General features: G+C 28.9%; 2 protein-coding genes and 1 non-coding gene across 3 annotated transcripts; all 3 read left to right on the top strand.

Annotated features, from left to right (window-relative positions):
* Positions 1–243: 243 nt before the first annotated feature.
* On the top strand, positions 244–315 carry Trnac-gca (transfer RNA cysteine (anticodon GCA)). Its single transcript has one exon. It is a non-coding gene; the product is annotated as a tRNA-Cys (tRNA).
* A 14294-nt stretch (positions 316–14609) lies between these two features.
* On the top strand, positions 14610–15446 carry LOC132943624 (uncharacterized). The gene has a single exon (XM_061012653.1). It carries the CDS (start codon positions 14610–14612, stop codon positions 15444–15446), a length of 837 nt encoding a protein of 278 aa, XP_060868636.1.
* Positions 15447–15491: 45 nt separating this feature from the next.
* LOC132943623 (uncharacterized) lies at positions 15492–16310 on the top strand. Its single transcript, XM_061012652.1, has one exon. The coding sequence runs from the start codon at positions 15492–15494 to the stop codon at positions 16308–16310; it is 819 nt and encodes a 272-aa protein (XP_060868635.1).
* Positions 16311–16927: the final 617 nt, after the last annotated feature.

The raw sequence follows: 16927 nt of genomic DNA, 5'->3' as shown, positions 1-16927 counted from the left end.
AGAACTGAACAAATAAATAAGTATAGAGGTGCCTACCTATAAATAATTAAGTATGTAATCACAAAAATTGAAACGTTGCGACACAGATAATCATAATCTCCTTTATGCATATTGGCATATTGCATTGACGCATTGTTAACATTTGGTATTTTTTATAAAGATTGGTTATTTCATATTTGGTTCTGTTCTGATTACTCTTGAAATTTACTTAACTAGGTTGGAATCGATTCCCTGTAACGTGGCGGGGGTATAGCTCAGTGGTAGAGCATTCGACTGCAGATCGAGAGGTCCCCGGTTCAAACCCGGGTGCCCCCTGAATTTTTTTTGCAAGTTTCCGGAATTAATTTTTTCAATTTATTTACGTATATCACTAATATTCACAATAATATTAATATAATATTATTCATTATTTATTTAATAAAATATATATACATCGCGTGGACAATTATTGTTTTCATGAAACCATATAAATCATATAAATGGACAAAAATCAAAATACATTTTATTTTTAAAATTATTTTTTAATTATTTTTTTAAATTATTTTTACCATTTATATGTAGGTACACAGAATTAATATAAAATGGCTTTAATTATTTCGTTTTGCGTTATTTTTTATTTGACATAATATAATATATTATTATTTTGTTAACCATTATGTTTTGTTTTGCAGTATTTAATTTTTTTCGTTTATTGTTTCCCGTTTTAATTACGTTTAAAAGTTGGTTGTTTACAATAATGTGTGTTTTAGATTTTGAGCTGAACGATGAATGTATTGATTTTACAATGATTTGTGTGTAATTGTTCAAATATCGTTCGCTAAATTTTTAATTTTTAAATTAATTTATTTTTGTGTCTGTTATCACCGTTTGGGGTAGTAACACTAAATACGTAAAAATCATAAAAATTTTAAAATTATTTAGAGTTATCCAAGATTTGAAAATTTAATGCAAGATTCCTCAAATTTTATAGGTTATACCTTCCTCAAAAAAAATGTCTACTGGAAAGTTAAACTAATTTTTTATGTACGTTTGAAGTTCAAATTTTTACAGCATTGGAATTCACTCGATTTATCAAATAGTTCTTATTTTTTTGTAATTTAAAAACGAATAACTGTATAGATACTTGAAATTTACACCATTTGTTTATTTTATCAATTCTTATAATTGATAACATTTAAAAAAAAATTTTGAGTCATTTTGAGCTGTTGCCTGTTTAGTATTTGTTGTAATTTTATAATATTAATTCAACTTACCGTATTAATAAGTAGTATAATATAAAATATCCACACTGACAAACCGTCTCCGCTCAGAATCTTTTCTTATTTACAATGGTATTATATTATTAAATTCAAATTTAATGCCATCTATTATACAGTGACCCACTTGTACCCTACTGTACAGCAAAGCGTCATTCACTTTTTTAAAATCCCTCAATTTTGTCTATCTCCTTGGAATTTTGTCATTTGAATGGCATGGCGTATATTTGATGAAATCTGTATCATTGACATGAGCCTGTGTGTGCGGAAATTATTATGCGTGCGATGAGCCGTCGGTGCCAATCCAAGGCTCCTGATATATTGTTACAATAGCAGCTGAAAAATATTAAAATTACATAGGCACACATTTATTTTATAAGCATTTAAAGTTCGAATTTTGACAACATTTATGAAATTTAAAAATAATTTTGTAGTTTAAAATGTATAAAATGTTCAACTTTTATAGCCACGGATTGAAAATTTAAAACAAGTTTCCACGTAAATAGGTAAATAAATAACTTTATTCACAATAATATCATCAAATATACTTTGTAATATATCATACTAGACTGACTGACCGTCTTCGCTCAGAATCATTTTTCGTGTATCATTGAATTCATATTTAACACCATCCATTATAGTGACCCACTTGTTATAACCTACTGTACAGCAGAGTCAGTGGCGTAACTGGATAAAAATCTAGGGGGGGGGGGGAAATTAACCTCCCGTTCGGCCGTTTCTGTAGTCATAATCGCGATTTCAAGATAATAACGTGTTCACAAATCACAGATAATAATAGTCACGAATAATGCGATTATTGCAATAACAGTAACACTGACAATACCTACGTCAACATAATATTATTCAATACGAGAAACCTAAAATAAATATAAACGTTTAAAAAGTAATTTGAGGAAAAAAATATTTTAATATTAAGTTAACAGTCTTGTTAAGAATACTTTTTGAATGTGGATTATTTGGAGGGGGAAATGATACTTTCCCCCCACCCTCCTCCCCCCGCAATTACACCACTGAGCAGAGTGATACGCACTTAGGTACCAGTATTTTTTTGTTTTTTTTTGTCACGTATGACGTTATTATACAACGTTTGCAAACACTGAAGCACTGGTTGTAAGAATACAGCTAGCGCCTAGCAGACTTTCAGGTTGTAAAATATCATAATGTTTGTATAAAAATATTATAATGTTTGGTATATTATTATACCACTATTATAGTATAATGGTATAATACCTACACAGCTTTAAATGTATATGTGCGCATGTCTTATTATTTGTGTACACAGCTGAATAGGTAGAAAATGTGTGAAAAAGAATGAATATACTGAATAATCATACAATTCTATGTTAGTCGTTCACTCGTTCGCCAGAAGTAATATTTACTCATAATTTTTAATACTTGATTTAAAAATTTAAAAATGGTTTTTTCAAAACATAATTTTATGATCGGTGTTGTGATAGTATATGTTATTTTCTACTTCAATGGCATTGTAGGTAGGTAATTATTCATTATATAATAAAGTTACACTAAATAAGTTCCAAGTAATAAATGTCATATAATATCCTATATTCCTATGCAATTAATTTACATAATTTTTATAAAAATAATAACAATAAGTAATAACAACGAACAGTCATTAACTATAAGCTATAGCTACTGTTTAAATTTGTGTTAAAATTAAGACCAGAGTACCTGTATAGTTTATAATAACATATTATATCAAAGAAAAATTAAATTATTTTATTTAAATAAGAAATACAAAATAAGAGAATTTCAAAATTTCAATAATGTTTTACAGTACAAGTTATATTTAGATTTTTTTACATATATTGTTAAAATATTAAATAATACCAGATTTGAAACACAAATAATCTAAAGGGCTGGTTTATGTTGGCATAATGGCATACAATATAACTGGTAGACGTAGACACACATATAGCAATTCAATAATCATAGTCCAGGATGGATCTGTGGACGACATACCTATAATAAGCGTTAAAACAAGATAAGCGCCAACATTTCCAGATGCCTAACAAATGTATTACCTATCTGAATATGATAGAGCGTCAGACGTCAGTCTTAACTTATAACATTATATTTTTGGTATGTAGGACATATAGTAACTAGTATGAATTCACGCATTTCGCGTAAGCTATATCGAAGAAGATTAATAATTTTATAAAAACAATTACACATAAAGGCATTATATTAAATTAACAAAAATATAGATATTTAAGAGAAATGGGCAGTGGTTACATTTTAGAGATATATATTAATTCTAGACTTGAGTACATATCCTTCAGAAAGATATTGATATAATATTGACGCTTATGTAATATAGCCGGATGGATATTGTGCGAATATTTTAGTACAGTTTTCTAAGGTATATACCTACATGACTAAAATTCAATATTTTACCACGATTTAAAAAAAATATTAAAAACATTAATTTAAAATTTGGTTGGATTTTCAATGAATAGAGCGCAAATTAGTATCTATTTTCAAAAATGCATAAAATTGTAAAATGTACATTTTTTTACACTACCTATATATTATTTGAACACACAAATCGTTGACATTTTATTTTGTATTATTATTTAAGTTATTGCACACAGTGAACTGAACTATGCGCAGGGTCACAAATCCATTTTATAGATCTAGTGTCTTTGAAACGAAATTAACATATTGCCGTTAAAATTATCTCGCATGTTAATAATTATAACTTCAAATAAAATCTGCAGAAAGGAATACAATATTTTGTAGGTAAAGTCCCACTTAAAAAAAATCTATGCCAGCCAAGTATGCAGGTGATTAGATTGGCTAATTTATTGATCCTCCTCTGTCATAATATTTTTCAGAGTAATGATTTTCCAACCAATATTTAGAAATTCCTGAGCATAACATGAGTCTGGGCTTCGTCTTGTAGGACGATTTTTGGTAATCTTAATTCAATATTATTATACATACGTATATTATCCTGATTCACAGACCAAATCGCAACATTAAAATTTGAAATTTAAATTTTATAATTGTATTATTAAGTACATAAAATATATCGAAGTGTTGTGTGTGTTTTCGATTTACAATATAGGTTAGTATTTATTAAAATATATAGTATAAAAAATGTAAAATGTTCTGTATTTTGAAATGCTCTAATTTATTATCTATTTATATATATCTCTATTTAATTGGTATTTTTCAATATAACTGATTAGTGATACCGATACGCAAGGTGATAAGTAACTCTATAAAACTGATTTGGTTCGTAGATCTAGGTAAAAATGATGAAATTAATGGTGGTACATAAGAAACAGTGACAAACAAAATTTACTTAACACCCTGAACTACAAATGCATGTATGCGAAAAAATACTCCAAAAAAATTGTTTTGGTTACATTGTCGAAGTCCGAGAAATGTCTTCATTAATTCCCACTTTGTCATCCCCTATTTTAAAATTGATTAACATATTGTTATATATTGACTGTCAATTGTACTATACAATTATATAATATTGAAACTCCCGTGAAATGATATTACCATGCTCTGTAAACGTATTATGGTGGATATTCAATCCAAGACAATTATTTATATTGATCCACACTTTTCTTACCGAACAATAAACAAATAATGAAGACATTATTTTTAATAGAATGTCTTATTTTAGCTTCAGATAAAGAACTAAGTTGTTTGGGTAAGATTTCAGATTCCACCTTCGTGAACTCTGCATGTTTAATTATTCATTAAATGATTTTTTTAATTTATACCTAAATATAACTATACTTCATACTTAATAATTAAAATTGTTACTGTCAAAAAATATTATTAGATGCATTGAAACAGGATGGATTAGATAGTAAGTTTATTTTATTATTGTAAATAATCCTTAACTGTTTAACTGAACACGTTGACCGCCTTGAGTTCTTACATGAGATCTCATCAAACTTTGTCCTGACAGCCACGAGGTTTCTTCATACGTTTACATAAACACAGTTTTGTCAATTAATAAAGATATTTGCAAGCTTGAAACACTTACTGAAAGTGACAACACTGTACATTTTAAAACCAACGAGAAAATACTGATTGTTGAGACCTAGAGTGAGATCTCGCTGGAATCGTTTTCAGTGAGATTTCAGATGAGATCTCATAATCCAAGTTTAGTAATTTTTTTGAGATTTAGAATTCGATCTCGCAGCAAACTTAAGTCACACAGTAAAAAACCCCTTGGCGGTCAACGTGTAGAGTATCGAAATATAAATACGCTAATTTCTAGACAAGCATGTTTCGTATCTAATATTATTTTAAACTAGCTGAATTACCAGGAAAAAAATTGTGATTGTTCAACTCCTTTTGGGTGTAACACTCTGTGAAAGCAATGTCTTTTTAAGTGTAAATGTTATTATATTTTAATGTACCTATAGCCATCCAGACTGGCATTGTCCGTGAGATTAGTATGTTTTCAGGTGGGCAATCTACCTGCGGTAGATCGCAGACCGCATGTAGTTTGCACGTAAGTGTATAATCTAACTCTAAAGTATCAAAGTTATACCAAGTTTGTCATTTTTACTTAATTCAACCTACAGCAGATTAATAAAATCAAGTAACATAAAATCTTGACCTAACCGTATTAGAATCCGATGAATAAAAAAAAAACCAAATATTCACGTAGGTATATATAGATAAAGATGAAATATAAATAAGTAAAAATAAGAAAAAAATTGATCATTTCTGTGCCTTATTATATTATTATGTTGAATTTATTAATATCCTACCCATATGAAGTATATTATAATTTACTGTTTGTAACTTTTTGGATAGTTAAAAGTATTAAAATATTTTATATTTTTTTAGAACCGACTGGATTCCAAAATCTTGCATCAAAAGTTGCTAAATTAAGTATATCGTTTATGTATATAATTAACAATTACTATTTTATTTCTAAAATGTACACCTCTGTCTAAGCACAATTTTTTAGGCATGCTTTAGATCGTTACGAAATTAAATAAGAATTTTACAACATAGTTAATATTTGCATATTTTACGCTTTTTGCTATAATATATTTGGTCGTTTTATAGGTTGATATGCATTTTTATCCTGTTAAAAATCTATTTTATTCTTTGTAAAGGTTGTCCTGTATTTTTTTTTATTGGATATAATAATCCTGCTGGCTTCTCAGTATTTTTTTGTTAATTTGGTATGATTGACACCATTCAACAAACTGCATGTAGCGTCTTTTGTTCAAATTACCCAAAAATATTTTTATAGGATTTTAATAATTAGTTTTGAAATGAAGCCCAGAGTTGGAGAGAGTTGTCATCGAATGTTTATATTCTCATTTTCCATACACCATAATACCACACAATAAGGACATTTTCAGTTTCCAATTATTTTAGTTTTTTATTCTATGAATGTCAATACAATTTTATTTGTTGGTTAAATAAGCTTGAAAATGTAACACAAGGCTCCTAATATATTGTTACAAGGACATTTGAAAAATATTAAAAATCCAGTCACAATTTTTTTTTCATACTCTTTTAAAGTTCAATTCATCTTGACAAAATACCCATAAATCACGAAAATTTGCAAATTATTTAGATTTAGAAATTCATATAATTTTTTTTTTTAAATCTAAGATTTTAAAATGTAATACGAAATTCCTCATAAGTTTGTCTATCTTTATCAAAAAAAAAAAAATGATCTTGTAGTTAAAAATGTATAAAATGTTCAACTTTTATAGCTAAGGATTGAAAGTTTAAAACTAGGTTCCACGTAAATAGGTTATAATATTATATAAATTACTTAATTCACAATAATATCATCATATATAATATCATAGACTGACTGATCGTCTTCGCTCAGAATTGTTTTTTTTTATACAATGATATTTTATCATTGAATTAAAATTTAATACAATCCATAACAGTGACCCATTTTTAACCTACTGTACAACAGAGCGACACTCACTGCCACACCTTTTTAAAATTAGATTGTGATTTTTCATAACAAATAAATATATTTTTATTTTTAATTAAAATTAAAAACACTTAACTATTATGATAATTACTATTATTAGGTATACCTATCATTAATATGTAGTTCCAATTTTATAGACTTAAAAGACGAACATTTTGATTTTAAAGTACCTCTAAAATGTAAGTTATAATTTATTCAAATAGTCTTAAGACTATATTATGTTGATAGGATGATAATTTGCTAATTTCTTAAAATGTGTGTTATGGTACAATAATTGAAGAAGTAAAAAAAATATTTATCGACTGCCTAGTAGTGTCGGCTATTAAAAGAATATTGAATAGTCTGATGAAATGTGCTGATAAACTTCTGTTTTTATATAAACCATAAATTAATAAACCATTAGCTTCAAAAATGTTTTACCTAAAGCTAAGCTTAGCTTATCAAAAAGATTACGTTATTAACAGCTAAACACTTGTTTATATTTCTTCACTGTCATTTGAAGTTTTTTTGATTTTTTTAAAATGTACTAACTATTAAGTTTCATAAACTAACGAACATAATCAAAAAATGCTAAGCTTTGTTCAATTTCCAATATATAAAGATACTGAAGTTTTGGTAGAAACTATATTTTGAGGTCATTATTAGGTATAACTCAAAAAACAGTTTGTAAAATAGCTAGCTTATTTACAAACTATAAATGTAATCAGACAGTGTGTACCATACCTATAAAAAAATAAAGTAACATAATTATTATATTCATATGGGATTGGTGAAATTGGGAAACTATGATGTATTTTTTTTTTTGGTTGGAATAATATCATTTCAATATTTTTTAAATTACATTTTTATTTTATATTTATTTTCAATAAAGAACATTTTATAAAATTTAATGATATTAAAACCAAAATTATGTATTACGTTATAGTGTACCTACCTACAAACGCATAACTTAAGGAATTTTTCTTTGTGATATAGTAACTACTATATTAATTGTTTTAAGAGGTATAAAAAGTTATGAAAAATAACTAAATTTAATTTGTTCTAGACATACTAATGGTTGAAGAAAAAATTAGTAAGTATATTACTATATTTAGTAGTATATCTAGTAGTACCTATTATTATGATATGATAGTGTAAACATTAAATTGGTCAATTATTAATCTTTAATCTTAATATATAAAACCGAAAATTGTAACTTTTGATGCTAATATTCTCGGAAACTACTCGACCGACTGTCTTAATTTTTTTTTTTTAATGGAAGATTATAATATCATGGAAAAGGTCCTTATCGTGTTAGTATTTGTCTAAGTTAATTATCATTTGAATTATCTATTAATTAATAAAATAAACGTGTAAACTGGATTTATTTATAACTGTGCAGCCCGCGGGTTTCCAGGGTTACAACAATATTATGTATCTTAATATATAAACCGTAATAATAAAATAATAACTATAATCACAGTTTCTTCTTTCCGTTAATGATTTTGAGTTATTGTTTTTTTTATTTTGAAAAGAAAACGTAATATAGTTCGTTCAACATTTAAGGTTCTGCGTCTTTCTAAATTGTTGAGCCCTAACGACAATGGTGAACAATTTTCGCGAAACGATGATCGTGGTATTCTGCCAATAATATTAATGATGATAATTTAATTTTGATGATATTTTTGGAAATGAAGATCTAGATGCTGATAGTGAAGAAAATTTTGTAAAATTTGTAAGATATCGTAAAATGTCTAAACAAAGTTCATTAGCTAAAGTGCTTAGACAAACATCTTTTATTGTGTGGAATGAATCGACTATAGTAAATGAAGGAGAGCCTGGAGCTCTTGATTGCACATTTTAGAGCTGATGAACGTCCGATGGGAGGAGTTGTTATATTGTTCGCTTGCGATTTTCGGCAAATATTGCCAATTTTGCCAAGAGGCACCAAAAGTGATGGAATAAATGCTTGCTTCAAATCATCGTTTTTGTGTTAGGATTTTAGGACTCACGACAAATATGCGGGTACATTTGGGTGGTGATACTAACTCCACGTGATTTTCAAGAGCCTTATTAAATAAAGGGAATGGGCATATTTCAAATGATGATGGTGAAATACAAATAGAATCATCGTTTTCAACTACCGTTTATGAACAAGATGAATTGATAGATAAAGTTTATCCTCAAGTAGTTTAAATTTCCGAAAACAGACGATTGGTTACGTGAACGAGCAATTTTAGCCTCTAAAAACGACTCTGTAACAAATATTAATATAAAAATTATTTCAATGTTTCAAGCGCATCAGCAAACTTATCTGTCTTTTGATAGTCTCAGTGATCAAAATAATGCAGTTGATATTATAATTGAGTTCTTAAATTTTTTAAATCCATCAGGACTTCCTCCATATTAACTTGATTTAAAAATTGGCGCTCCTATAATTCTTTTGAGGAATCTAAATGCACCGAAATTATGCAACGGCACTAGATTAAGAACCATTGATGATATAATATGCTCTTTAATCAAAACATTTCTTTTTGATGTAACTATATTGTTCATTGCATTGAATGATCTCTCAAATTCAGAGTAGGAAATTGAAATTGTTCTTATTGCAGTTAAAATGGATGAAGATGGTTTATTTTTGAGGAATCTTAAATTTACGGAATCCTTTGAAACGTAGTTTTTTCATTCAAATTAAATATTGAAAATGTTTATACTCAATATTAATACTATCAGGCCAGTTAGTAGAATTCAATATATTCAAATCTTTTTAAAGTTCATCAAATTAATTTAAAGTTATTTTTATTTTTAGCCACATGTGTTGTTTGAGTGTAAATGACGCAAGTTATTAGCTTAACTTATAAAAACTGACCATGGTTAACTTTTGGAATTGACTTGTTTGCGTTTAATGGTACATCATAGAGCATACAATTTGTTCCTACATCCGCTTCTTGTGATTTTTTAGGGATCAAAATTTTCAAAAAAAAAATTGGAAACATTTGGTTTCATTTAAAATTTCCGGAAAAATGGTTTTTACGAAAAAAATTAGATTAATCCTGAAAAATTTAAAAATAATAAGAAATTATTTATAATTTTATAAAAATATATTATCGTATCCCGCATTTCCGCCAATGATGTTTTGTTGTTACGTATTTTCCTAATAATTATTAATAAATATTGTCATTACTCATTTGTCAATCGTGCGCTGTCTATATATTTTATCTACAACTTACAAGTAATATTAATTATATAACATTTAAAAATACAGGTGATTTATTTTTGGGGAAATACACTCTCCCACATAAATACCAATTTGATATGTAACTACGTTATTTTTAAAACAAATATTGAAATATCCGTATTAATATATTTAATAGTTTAATTTTAAATTTTAATATAATAATACATTGATATAACTGTATTGGCAAATGTGAAATGAGAATGACAGGTTTCCTTATCTGTTTTTTCAAATTGTTTTTTTAACATAGATTATTTTAATTTTTAAGCATAAATACAATTTTATAATTTTCAAAAAATTCGGTTTTTTTTTAATTTTCTGAAAACTTTGGTTTTTTACGGAATTGTATTATTTTAATATTTTTCGATTTTTCCACGTTTTCCGAGGCTCTGGGAAAAAAAAAGGTTTATTTCCGAAATTTTCCCGATTTTTTCCGGAAATTTTCCGGCATTTTGATCCCTAGACCAGACAACACCGGTATCATTTATTTTAGACTTTTAGAGGGTCGTTTAAATGATGAATTGTAAGTTCAGAAGAAGCTTGCATTATTTGTAAAATTGGCAGTTGTTAACGGTAAACTATTAACTTCTACAACATCCTTTGCCTAGATGTTTTGACATTTTTGCAAAACATTTAGTGTATTGGTTATTTATCACTTTTTTCCATAATCCATTTGATAAAGAAACTGCTTACATTTTAACAATGATAAATGATTGTATACAGTAAATTATAACTTAACTAGACTAATGTATAGTGTTATTAGAGCAATAATGCTGCACGTTTTACATAGAAAAATAAATTTTACCGGCAAAGTGATATATTATCAGGAATATATTGTGTAGTACATAAAAAAGGATTATATTTTAACAAGATAAAGTGTAAGTATTTTAAATCATAGTACAGTTATTTGGAATATAGGATCTCGTAAATATAATTGCCATGGTAACACTAATGACGATTTCAGCAATAATAGCAATTTCGCCTCCATTTACAGTGAAGGAAGTAAAATAATTCTTAAGTATGGTTGAATCGTATATGTTTTTTATGAGCCTGTCTTCGCAAAAGTTATTTACAGCTTAACTAAGTCATCTACTGAGTTTCTGTGAGACACAAAATGCCAAGCCAGATAAACAAGCAAATAAAAACTATCCTTGTAGATTGAGTTAAGACTCGTTTTTATTTTATTAGATAAGATATACAGCTTACAGTGGTACAAATTTAAAACGATTAGCAAGACCATTTTAGACTAAAAATCCAAACTTTATCGACATATAATATAAAATAGAACAAAACAGTAAAATAAAATAAAAAATGTAACATTTTTAATTCATAATATGGATGTCATAACTCATAGTAATAACTAATAAATACAGACAACAAATGGAAACACATTATTATCAATTGTCATGGGATGAATTTTTTGAAATTATTTATGAATTATGTCCTAAAAGATAGACATAATATATTTTTATATTTGTAATACCAAAAAGTTTTAAATTCGGAGATCATACTAGGAATAGAGATAAGGGGTGTCTAAAAGGATGATGAAGTATACAAATTTATATAACGCACTGTCTTCAGGTTCCCTTAAAAAAAATATTGCCTTTTATCAGTGGTATTATTTAAAATTACGAAGCTTCTAATAATAATATAAGTATGCATATGAATATAGTCTAGTTTAAGTTAAATCATGAATGCAGTAATCACTTATTATGATTTCTTAGTGATAATATTGTGAATAATGAAGTTCTTACCTAATTGTATTTTGAATAATTATAAAATATTGATAATTTTAGACGAATTTTATAAGTCAGACCAAAAATTGAATCGTAAGTTATTATTTCAACAAATGTTTTTGATGCTTCTTATATTTTATATGGTTCAATTAATAATTCTTCATGATTGTCATTTTAGTATAAGTACCCCTATATATTTTACCTTTGCTTCTTTGGCTTATAATATAATAAATGTAATGGTTTTTTCTAAATATTTTAGGTGGTATTACATTTTTAATAATTTGTACTTAAATGGTTTAATGATGGTCGGGAAATGCTCTAAATGTGTAGAAGTGTACCTATTATATTACTATGCATAATAGTATACTATATTATATTGGGCTGTGCAGTCAATGTTAGGTATACCACGTCATAAGACCTTGATTTCGGTAAATGTTCAACTTTTAACATTCTGTGAATATGTGATATCTAAGTCTATATACCAACAATTAATGTATCTTGTATCAATATTTTTTCATCTTGTCCAATCCTGACTGTATTCATATTATCTATATACCTAGTAGCGGTAGGAGATTTTAACCACGATTTGATGCCGTCAAATCTAGATGAATTTAAGATTGTTATAGGGCCGACAGAAAACCACAAGCAGAGCATCGTGGTCGATATAATACTCCTCAAACTGATGAAGTAGCCATATTAATTGTCGGCCAAGAATTTTCAAAGAGAGATATTGTATTAAGAGCTCGAGATGATACATTAACACGCGCAAGTGAAATTCATCGTTCATACGATGCGTTACAGTATCCTCTAATGTTTTGTTATGGACAGAATGGTTATTCTATTGATGTTTCGCAAGTTAATCCAATTACAAAAATTCCTCTTAATAAAACGGTTTCCGCCATGGACTTTTACTCTTATAGACTGAACGGCTTCAATATCTAAGAGCAAATCAAACTAGATTACGAACTGAAATTTACACTGACCTTCAAGATGCAATGCAAGCTGACGGAAACCCAGATCAAATTGGCCAGAGAGTGATTTTACCATCTTCATTTGTTGGTGGTCCACGCTACATGCAGCAACGTAAACAAGATGCCATGGTGTACGTACGAAATTACGGACGCCCAGATCTTTTTATTACGATGACGTGCAATCCTCAATGGCCAGATATTCAATCATGTTTATTTACTAATCAAATACCCGCTGACCGGAATGATATTATCGCACGCGTTTTCAATTTGAAAGTGAAAAAACTTATAGATTTCATTACAAAAGAAAAAATATATGGTGGAGTTATGTGTTATATGTATACTATTGAATGGCAAAAAAGAGGATTGCCTCATGTTCATCTCTTAGTGTGGCTCAACGATAAATTAAGGCCAAATGATATCGATTTAGTTCTTAGTGCTGAGTTGCCAAATCAACAAGAAGATCCTTCCCTATTTAATGTCGTCAGTAGAAGCATGATTCATGGCCCATGAGGTACATTTAACATGAATTAACCGTGTATGCAAAACGGAAAATGTTCAAAAGGTTTTCCGAAACTGTTTACTATTGCGACACAATCCGGACAGGATGGTTATCCAAAATATCGTCGTCGATCACCGGATGATGGGGGGCAAACTTTTCAGCTTAGGAAATCCGGTAATCGCATGGTCACAATTGATAATCGGTGGATTGTGCCATATAGCCCTTTATTATTACGTGTATTTGACTGTCACATCAACATAGAACTTTGCCATTCAGTAAAAGCCATTCAATATATTTGTAGTTATATTAATAAAGGATCTGATCAGGCTGCATTCTCAGTAGAATCGCGTGATGAAATTAAAGCATTCCAAAATGGCAGATATATTAGTTCATCAGAAGCTGCATGGCGGATATTTGGTTTTACGATTCACGAACGGTCACCAGCAATTTTTCAACTCTCAGTACACCTTGAAAATGGCCAACGCGTCTAATTCACCGATCAAAATGCTCGCGAAAGACTTGAAAATGTTAGAAACACCACTCTTATGGCTTTTTTTGAACTTTGCCACCATACTTTTACCTAAACATTGCTTTATATTGAAGTTCCATCTTACTATACTTTTACTAATAATCGTTTCAATAGAAGAAAACAAGGAGAGCCAATTGTACAATACCCTGGAGTCAAGAAATCCAATGTGCTCGGTCGAGTATACACTGTTCACCCAAGTAATGTTGAATGTTATTATTTACGTATGCTTTTGCATCACGTCCGTGGACCAACTTCATTTTTAGATTTAAAAACTGTTGATGACGTTATCCACCCTACATTTCAAAGAGCTTGCCAAGCGCTTGGTCTGTTACAAGATGAAAGTCATTAGAATTCTACTCTCGAAGAAGCTGCTTTATTTCAATCAGTGTCGAATCTAAGAGAACTTTTTGTTACGATGATAGCATTTTGCCACATTACTAATTTAACAGAACTGTGGGAAAATCACAAAAATAATATGTCATTAGATATTTTGCAGCAAGAAAGGCATCGTTCTGGAAATCACGAATTAGCTGTCACTCCATATATTTTGAATAAAACTTTAATATTAATAGAAAATGATCTTCTGAAAATATCTGGAAAGAAGCTGTCTGATTTTAACATGGAATCACCGTTACGAACTGATGATAATGATAATAATTTTCTTAGAGATAGGGCTTATATTGCAGAAACTTCTTATGATTATGATATACTTTCAAATTACATCCAGGAGAATGAGCCGAAGTTAACAAACGATCAGCAAGTTGTTTATAATACTATTTTACAAAGCGTATTACAAGATACTGGAGAATTATTTTTTCTTGATGCTCCTGGTGGAACTGGCAAGACCTTCATGCTGAATCTCTTGCTTGCAAAGCTACGTGTAGAGAGAATAATTTCATTAGCAGTCGCTTCTTCCGGGATAGCAGCAACATTATTACAAAATGGCAAGACAGCACATTCCGCTTTCAAATTACGTTTGGATCTTCAGACTAACGAACGCCCAGTTTGTAGTGTGAAGAAACAAAGTTCTTTGGGTAAATTATTAAGGGAGACACGTTTTATTGTTTGGGATGAATCAACAATGGCGAATAAAGGTGGTCCTGAGGCACTTGATAGAACGCTGAGGGATTTTAAAAATAATGATCGCCCAATGGGCGGAGTTGTTATTCTTTTTGCTGGTGACTTTAGACAAATATTGCCAGTTGTGCCTAAAGGCACTAAAAGTGATGAAATCAACGCCTGTCTAAAGTAATCTTATCTTTGGTCTTACATAACATCTTTGAGATTAACAACCAATATGCGTGTACACCTTGGTGGTGATAATAATGCCGAGCTCTTCTCACAACATCTTTTGAAAATTAGTGACGGAACTTTTCAGAATGATAAGGATAGCATAATACAAATAAATTCTACATTTGCAATTTCGGTTCTTGATCAAAATAACTTAATCAACAAAGTTTATCCTGAAATTTCTCATCTTTCCAATAAATCCAATGAATGGCTCCGTGAACGTGCAATTTTGGCCCCTAAAAACGACATCGTCAACATCATAAACGAAAAAGTTCTTTCCATGTTCGAAGCTGATAAAAAAAACTATATTTCCATAAATACACTTACTAATCAAGATGAAGCTATAGATATCCCGACTGAATTTTTTAACTCATTAAATCCATCAGGTCTCCCCCCACACAAACTTGATTTAAAAATCGGTGCGCCTATTATTCTCATGCGAAATTTAAATGCTTCCAAATTGTGCAATGGAACCAGATTAAAAATATTATCTTTGAAAAAAAACCTTATTGAAGCTGAAATTCTTACCGGCTTAGCGAGTGGTCAAATGGTATATATCCCAAGAATACCAATGATAACAAACGAGTACCCCTTCGAATTTAAACGTATCCAATTTCCAGTTAAACTTTGTTTTGTTATGTTAATTAATAAGGCACAAGGACAGACAATGAAAGTTGCAGGAATTGACATCAGCGATCCATGCTTCACTCACGGAAAATTCTATGTTGCCTGCTCCCGTGTAAGCTCAGAAAAAAACTTATACATTTATGCCCCTGGTGAAAAAACTAATAATATAGTTTATAAAGAAATATTGGTTAATCGGTAGTTATGTAGTATTTTTCCAAAATAATAAAAATTACTTTTCAAAAAACGTAGTTTTTTTTAAGTTTAGTATCCTAACCTTATGTCTTATCAATAATTATGTATTTAAGGAGGTAAATGGTAATATATGGTTTTATTTCATTTGTCACGAATTTGTTTCCGGGCAACGCCGAGTAATTGATCTACCTATATACACTTACAATAAGTTGGTTATTTTTTTCTACACTACAAATTCCCTAGAAATAATTTATATGGCAAAACAACGTTTGCCGGGTCAGCTAGTTTATTATAAATTCATAATAACGGCAATACAGTGTTTAATACGATAAACTAAAAAAATAGTTATAATACAAAATCCCGTTTTCTATTTTTTTGAAAGCTCAGTTCATCGAAAACCTCATCTGGCATGATTATTGTATTGATAATAATAACTACTTAATTTATAGTTATTATTTAATATTAGATAGGAAATTTGATAAAATATTTACTTCTGTCATATTATTTATTAGGTAAGACTTAATACTTAATTAAAACTTGAAAAACATCGTTCAAGTGTAGCAGTTGATATAGGCAAAGACGCAAAGTACAAAATATTTTCAGGAGTTCATGAATATTTGGATA

The sequence above is a fragment of the Metopolophium dirhodum genome, chromosome 4 (assembly GCF_019925205.1).
Source record: "Metopolophium dirhodum isolate CAU chromosome 4, ASM1992520v1, whole genome shotgun sequence".
Classification (NCBI taxonomy): Eukaryota; Metazoa; Arthropoda; class Insecta; order Hemiptera; family Aphididae; genus Metopolophium; species Metopolophium dirhodum.
The sequence above is the reverse complement of the archived record's forward strand: the minus strand, read 5'-3'. Positions and strand labels throughout refer to the sequence as shown.